At 57.4% G+C, this 7,468-nt stretch overlaps 1 protein-coding gene across 1 annotated transcript in view; it reads left to right on the top strand.

The window, feature by feature from the left end:
* Positions 1-141: 141 nt before the first annotated feature.
* The window catches only part of LRP1 (LDL receptor related protein 1), a 59,655-nt gene continuing 52,328 nt past the window's right edge, over positions 142-7,468 (top strand). The window contains exons 1-13 of the mRNA XM_057387617.1: positions 142-359; positions 649-838; positions 1,796-1,939; positions 2,066-2,302; positions 2,443-2,623; positions 2,734-2,956; positions 3,733-3,922; positions 4,236-4,361; positions 4,460-4,600; positions 4,844-4,969; positions 5,162-5,278; positions 5,406-5,486; positions 6,339-6,389. Of these exons, the coding sequence (XP_057243600.1) occupies positions 189-359; positions 649-838; positions 1,796-1,939; positions 2,066-2,302; positions 2,443-2,623; positions 2,734-2,956; positions 3,733-3,922; positions 4,236-4,361; positions 4,460-4,600; positions 4,844-4,969; positions 5,162-5,278; positions 5,406-5,486; positions 6,339-6,389 (1,978 nt within the window). The 5' untranslated portion in view covers positions 142-188. The remainder of the gene's footprint in view (positions 360-648; positions 839-1,795; positions 1,940-2,065; positions 2,303-2,442; positions 2,624-2,733; positions 2,957-3,732; positions 3,923-4,235; positions 4,362-4,459; positions 4,601-4,843; positions 4,970-5,161; positions 5,279-5,405; positions 5,487-6,338; positions 6,390-7,468) is intronic.

Genomic DNA, 7,468 nt, shown 5'->3' with positions numbered 1-7,468 from the left:
GTGATTTTGTGATTCTGTGATGCTCCTGTGGGAGCTCCATGCCAGATCCCGGCCATCCTTGCGGTTGGATCCTCACATCCATCTCCTCCCTCTGCCATCCTGGCTCTGAGCTTYCTCCTCTGCTCTCCTCCCACAGCAAAGTGTTCTTCACTGACTACGGGCAGATCCCCAAGGTGGAACGCTGCGACATGGACGGGCAGAACCGCACCAAACTGGTGGACAGCAAAATCGTCTTCCCTCACGGCATCACCTTGGACCTGGTGAACCGCCTGGTGTACTGGGCTGATGCCTACCTGGACTACATCGAGGTGGTGGATTACGAGGGGAAAAACAGGCACACCATCATCCAGGGCATCCTGGTGAGTGGGTTTGGGGGAGGTTGGTGTTGGGGTGAGGGTTGGTCGCAGAATTCGGTGTCCTGGGTGCTGCTGGTCTGTGGTTTTGGCTTTGCTGGGCCAGCAGAGAATGTGCTGAGCACTGAGCGTGGTCTTTCTGAGAATGATTTTATGTTGTTGATGGACGAGGCCACACCAATGGCCAGCAATGGACACGAGCCATCGGGGTTTTGCGCCCTAAAAAAATTCTCCCAGCCCCTAAATTCTTGTGGACACCCACTCCATGCTTCTGAACCCACTCCATGCCTTCCAGATCGAGCACCTGTACGGGCTGACCGTCTTTGAGAATTACCTGTACGCCACCAACTCGGACAACGCCAACGCCCAGCAGAAAACCAGCGTCATCCGCGTCAACCGCTTCAACAGCACCGAGTACCAGGTGGTGACACGCGTGGACAAGGGAGGAGCGCTGCACATCTACCACCAGCGGCGCCAGCCAACAGGTGGGACCCTGATTTTGGAGTCACAGCTCTCTGGGTCCTCAGCCAGGGGCTCAGAGGGGGAATTTCAGGAAGAATTTCTTTGTGGGGTGGGTGATCAGGCATTGGAAGGGRAGGTGGTGGTGTCCCCAGCCCGTGGAGGTGTCCAGGGAATGACTGGACATGGCACTCTGGTCGGGTTGATGAAGTGGGGCTTTGTCTCAATGATTTTGGAGGTTTTTTCCAACCTTGAGGATTCTGAGATTCCTGCTCCAGCTCCCTGGGGGCTTCTGAACACGCTGGGGTTCTCCCCTTTGCTGCTCTCTCTGTGTCTCCTCCTGTGAGAGCTGCGCCACGTGGTTGGTGGATCACAGAGAGTACAGAGATGTGGAAGCAGATATGACATCTTAAAATATTAATGGTCCCGCTCTCTCTCTGTCCCCACTGCCAGCACGTTCACCCCGCTGCTCCCAAGCACCGAGGGATTTCCAGGGATCTGAAAGGCGCCGGTGCCACGCCGACCCCTCCCCGCATCCATCCCTGCCTTCTCTCCCCCTCCAGCACCTTCCTGCAGTTAATCAATTTACTCCTTCAAAATCCTCTTAGTGTCTGCAGCCTTGCTCGGCATTTTCCAGAATATAAAATTAATCAGGAGATTTCCGAGCGTGGGGAAGGAGCGTGATTAAGGGGCTTTTCGGTTGGTGCTGGCTTGTCCCCGCTTCGGGCCTTGTCCCATTGCTGCAGCAGGATGGGACAGCGTGGCCCTGTGGTGTCCTGGGACATTATGGCTTATCTTCCCATGGGAATATCCTTTTCCCATCCCTGTGCTGTCCTGTGCAGGGCTCAGCCTTTCCCTGACCAGCCAGRAGCCCCCYAAAAAYCCAGGSAGAASCCATGAAAGTGTCCCCACGGTGYAGCCCYRTGTCCCCCTGTCCCCTYGTTGTCCCCGGCCGCTGCAGCCCCRTTTTTTTTGTGTTGCAGTGCGGAGCCACGCCTGCGAGCAGGATCAGTTTGGGAAGCCAGGAGGCTGCTCGGACATCTGCCTGCTGGGGAACAGCCACAAGAGCCGGACGTGCCGCTGCCGCTCCGGGTTCAGCCTGGGCAGTGACGGGAAATCCTGCAAAAGTGAGTGCTGGCCTTCCTTGGGGGAATATGGGGAGCAAAAGCTCTGTGCTCACCCATTTCTGTGACCCCACAACAGCTCCATCCAGGCTTGGCTGGTGACCACGGCTGTCCCCTGTCTGTCCACAGAGCCCGAGCACGAGCTGTTCCTGGTGTATGGGAAGGGGCGTCCTGGCATCATCCGCGGGATGGACATGGGTGCCAAAGTGCCGGACGAGCACATGATCCCCATCGAGAACCTCATGAACCCCCGAGCCCTGGACTTCCACGCCGAGACCGGCTTCATCTACTTCGCCGACACTACCAGCTACCTCATCGGGCGCCAGAAAATCGATGGCACGGAGCGTGAGACCGTCCTGAAGGATGGTAATGTGCCCTCTGGGCTTGGGTTCCTTCATCCCCATCGTTTTGGGTCGGGATCGGGCACCATCAATCACGTGGGGCTGTTGTTTCTGCTTCTCGCCTCTTGGATGGTGATGAACCCACTCTTTGGTTTTTCCCCAAAGGCATCCACAACGTGGAAGGGATCGCCGTGGACTGGATGGGGAACAACCTGTACTGGACGGATGATGGACCCAAAAAGACAATCAGCGTGGCACGGCTGGAGAAAGCTGCCCAGACGCGGAAAACTCTGATCGAGGGGAAGATGACGCACCCCCGTGCCATCGTGGTGGACCCTCTGAACGGGTGAGGGGTTCTGGGTGGGCAGGGCTGGCTGGCAGGGCCATGGGGACGTGGCTGGGTGTTGTCACCAGCTGTGGTGGCAAGGCCAGGGCTCACCTTGGTGTCTGTGGCAGGTGGATGTACTGGACGGACTGGGAGGAGGATCCCAAGGACAGCAAGAGGGGCAAAATCGAGAGGGCCTGGATGGACGGCTCCAACCGTAACATCTTCATCACCTCCAAGACCGTCCTGTGGCCCAACGGGCTGAGCCTGGACATCCCTGCCAAGATCCTGTACTGGGTGGACGCTTTCTATGACCGCATCGAGATGGTTTATCTCAACGGCACCGAGCGCAAGGCGAGTGCGGGTCCAGTGGCCACTGGTTGCCCCCAGGCTGGTGAAGGGTTTGGAACACAARCCCTGTGAGGAACAGCTGAGGGAGATGGGGTTGTTTAACTTGGAGAAAAGGAGGCTGAGAGGTGACTTTATCACACTCTACAACGGCATGAAGGGTGGTTGTGGTCGGTCCTGTCTGCCAGGGAACAACCAACAGAACAAAAGAACACAGCCTCAAGCTGTTGCAAGGGAAGTTTAAGTTAGACTAAAAAATTAGAAATTATTATTATTATTGTTATTATTATTATTATTATTATTATTATTATGGCTATTATTATACTTAAAAACTAGAAAAAAATTCTTCACTGAAAGGGCGATCACACGCTGGAATTGTCTGCCCGGGGAGACGGTGGAGTCACCGTCTCTGGATGTGTTTAAAAACAGACTGGACATGTTTAAAAACAGACTGGACATGTTTAAAAACAGACTGGACGTGGCACTCAGTGCCACGGTTTAGCTGATCAGGAGGTGTTGGGTCGTAGGTTGGACTGGATGATCTTGAAGGTCCTTTCGAGCCTAGTTCATTCTGTTATTTTGTGGTTTTGTGATTCTGTGATTTTGTGATTTTGTGATTTTGTGATTTTGTGATTTTGTGATTTTGTGATTCTGTGATTGCCTCTCTCCTGTCCCCTTCCATCCCTGTCCCAGTCCCTGTCCCTGTCCCTGTCCCTGTCCCTGTCCCTGTCCCTCTTCCCTGTCCTGGCTAACGGAGCCTCTCCTCCTTCCCACACCCACAGATCGTGTACGAGGGCCCCGAGCTGAACCACGCCTTTGGGCTGTGCCACTACAGCAATTTCCTCTTCTGGACCGAGTACCGCAGCGGCAGCATCTACCGGCTGGACCAGGCCACCAAGGCCGTCAGTCTGCTCCGCAACGAGCGCCCGCCCATCTTCGAAATCCGCATGTACGACGCTCAGCAGCAGCAAGGTGAGACAGCACAGGGGGTTGGGGGCGCAGGGGTGGGGTTGGGGGGCGAGTCTGAGCTGACAAAGCAGCCCCCCATCTCTTTTTGCTTCATTTTCACCATCCTTGTGCACTTTGCTTTTCTTTTGTGTCGCTCGTGCGCTGAGCTTTCAGCCTTCCCTCTTTTTCCCCACCCAAATTTCATCCCCTGAGGGGTCCCCATGGCCACTTTGGGATCTCCAGCTGGCTTCCAGCACCTTTTGAGGGAGTCCAGGAAACTCCTGGGCAGTCCTGGGTACCGAGATGCCACCTCCTTACCCTTTTTTTGCCTCCACAGTGGGCTCCAACAAATGCCGTGTCAACAACGGCGGCTGCAGCAGCCTGTGCCTGGCCACCCCGCGGGGCCGTCAGTGCGCCTGCGCCGAGGACCAGATCCTGGGGKCGGACTCTGTCACCTGCCAGGGTAGGCTGCTCTGGGGACCCTCGTGGGGATCCTCATTCCCCGTGGAAAGCTGCCCTCCTGGTTAAAATCTGTCATTTTTTTGGTTTTTCTCTGGGCAGCCAACCCGTCCTACATCCCGCCGCCGCAGTGCCAGCCCGGCGAGTTCGCCTGTAAGAACAACCGCTGCATCCAGGAGCGCTGGAAATGCGACGGTGACAACGACTGCCTGGACAACAGTGACGAAGCCCCCGAGCTCTGCCGTGAGTGACCCCTCCTCTGTGCTTCTGGGGGATTTTGGGCTGATGTTGGGTCAGGGTCGGGCAGTCAGGACCCCTCTGTCCCCTCCCCAGCTTGAGAAGCGGGTATAGGAGGAAAACGTTGAGTGGGATCCTGATTCTTTTAGGCTCCAGCCCTTTTCTGTCCCAGTTTTTCTCTTTTTTTTGGATGTAGAGGAGGGATGGTGTGGGATGAAGGGCAGGTCCTGAGCCTGTGTCCCCCCACAGACCAGCACACCTGCCCTTCGGACCGCTTCAAGTGCAAGAACAACCGCTGCATCCCCAACCGCTGGCTCTGCGACGGGGACAATGACTGCGGGAACAACGAGGACGAGTCCAACTCCACCTGCTCAGGTGAGGAACCTGCCTTGTTCTCAGCGAGTCACAGGAGAGCCACAGCCTGAGATTTTGGGGTCTTTCTTGTGCCTGCACCCACTTTGGCTTTGCACCTGAGCCTCGGAGGAGCCCGGGGGTTTGTTCCTCACTTTCCCCTGGCAAAGCGAGGTTCTGCAGGGTATTAACACTCCATCTGTCCCTTCTGGTCAGCCCGGACCTGCTCCCCCAACCAATTCTCCTGCGCCAGCGGCCGCTGCATCCCCATCTCCTGGACGTGTGACCTGGATGATGACTGCGGGGACCGCTCTGACGAGTCTGCCTCGTGCGGTGAGCTGGGACCGGGAGCACTGGGAGCACTGGGAGCACTGGGAGCACTGGGAGCACCCAGGGCTGTGAGGATTGGGGTGCACGTGAAGTGTCCCCCATGCTGACGGCTCCTCTACCTCCTCTGCAGCCTACCCGACCTGCTTCCCCCTGACTCAGTTTACCTGCAACAACGGGCGCTGCATCAACATCAACTGGCGCTGCGACAACGGTGAGCACCCRGCCCCGCGCCGCTCCCGAGGGGACGGCGAGACCCGAGGAGGGGGTGCAGCCTGGTGGGAACCCCATTTTTGGGCCAGTTCTTGGTGTGTGCTGAAGGGCAGAGCCCAAATCCCAAGGGGAGTGGGTGTGAGCCACAGCCAAGCTCATCCTGCAGCCCCCAGACCCGTATTTCCCTTGGGGCTGGGGCAGGAATGACCTGGCAGGGATTGTTCCAGACTTTTGCAAGGTTTCTAAAACTCTGCCCCAGTGCTGGAATTAAGTGTGGCATGGCCAGAGCTGCTGGTGGGGCTGAGCCAGGTCCTGCAGCCGCAGGGAAGGCAGGAAAGTTCTCCCAGCCAGCTCCCATCTGGGATCTTTCCAGGGCCAGTCCTGGGACAGAGAGTTTGCCCCAAGGTTGCTTTTCCTTCCCCACAAGTTTATTTCAGTCTTTGAGCCCGCTCTGCCTCGTTTGGAATAATTAGTGGCTTCAGAGCAGGCGAGACACTGGTGCTGTGGCTACAGGACTCTCCCTGGAGCCTTCCTGAGCTCCCTCAGAGYTGACCCTGCCAAGGGACGGTCCCTTCCTTCTCCTGGGATCCCCCAGGCATGGAGCCCCTCGTTCTGCAGCAGAGGATCCCCCAATTCTGGCTGTCCCCACTCCCCCAGCACCCTCTATCCCTTCTGGTCTCGCCTCCCGGGCTGCCCGGTGCCTCTGCGTGTCCGTGTCCGTGTCCGTGTCCGTGTCCGTGTCCGTGTCCACGTCCCGGTGTCTCTGTGCCCCGTGCGTGTGCCGTGTTTGTCACTGTGGCGTGTTGTGTTTGTCACCGTGCCCACGCTCCTGTCTGGTGGTTCTGTGTTTCAGAAAAAGATTGTGGGGATGGCTCTGACGAAAAGAACTGTCCAAAGCCTACCGGTTAGTGCATAGATCAACATGAACCAGACCCCCACCTGGCCCCCTGAGCCCCCAGACCCACCCTCTCCAAAGGGCTGTGAGCCCTGGGGGCTGCTGCTCTGGACACTGGCAATGTCCCCTGGCCTCTCTGGCAATATCCCCTGTGCCACCAGCGATGCCCCTGGTGCCTCTGGTGATGCCCCCATCCTCTCTAGCAATGTCCCCTGTGCCACCAGCGATGCCCCTGGTGCCTCTGGTGATGCCCCCATCCTCTCTAGCTATGTCCCTGTGCCTCTGACAGTGTCCCCATCCTTTCCATCCATGTCCCTGTGCCTCTGACAATGTCCCCAACCTCTCTAGCTATGTCCCTGTGCCTCTGGCAATGTCCCCAACCTCTCCAGATATGCCCCTGGTGCCTCTGGCAATGTCCCCCAGCTCTCCAGCAATGTCCCCCTGTGCCTCTGACAATGTCCCCATCCTTTCCATCCACGTCCCTGTGCCTCTGGCAATGTCCCCATCCTCTCCAGCCACGTCCCTGTGCCTCTGGCAGTGTCACACTCGGGGACCTCTTCTTGGAGGGAGACTGGAGAGGACCAGGGCTGCAGGTGCAACAGCCGGGCTGCTGGTGAGGCCACGTGGCAGCTGGCAGTGCCATTGTCCCCAGCAGTGTCATCATCCTCATCAGTGCCATCGTCCCCAGCAGTGCCATCGTCCCCATCAGTGCCACCGTTCCCATCAGTGCCACTGTCCCCATTGGCACCATCATCCTCATCAGTGCCATTGTCCCTATCAGTGCCATTGTCCCCATCAGTGCCATTGTTTCCATCAGTGCCACCATTCCCATCAGTGCCACTGTGCCCATAGTGCCATCTTCCTCATCAGTGCCATGGTCCCCATCAATGCCACCATCTCCATCAGTGCCACTGTCTCCATCAGTGCTATCATCTCCATTAGTGTCACTGTCCCTGTCAGTGCCACTGTCCCTATCAGTGCCATCATCTCCATCAGTGCTATTATCCCTATCAGTGTCATTGTCTCCATCAGTGCCATCGTCCCCAGCAGTGCCATTGTCCCGTCAGTGCCACCATCTCCATCAGTGC

Source organism: Malurus melanocephalus, unplaced genomic scaffold (genome assembly GCF_030028575.1).
Source record: "Malurus melanocephalus ecotype Western Australia unplaced genomic scaffold, MMel_1.1 scaffold_1276, whole genome shotgun sequence".
Classification (NCBI taxonomy): Eukaryota; Metazoa; Chordata; class Aves; order Passeriformes; family Maluridae; genus Malurus; species Malurus melanocephalus.
This window is presented reverse-complemented; position numbering and strand designations above follow the sequence as displayed.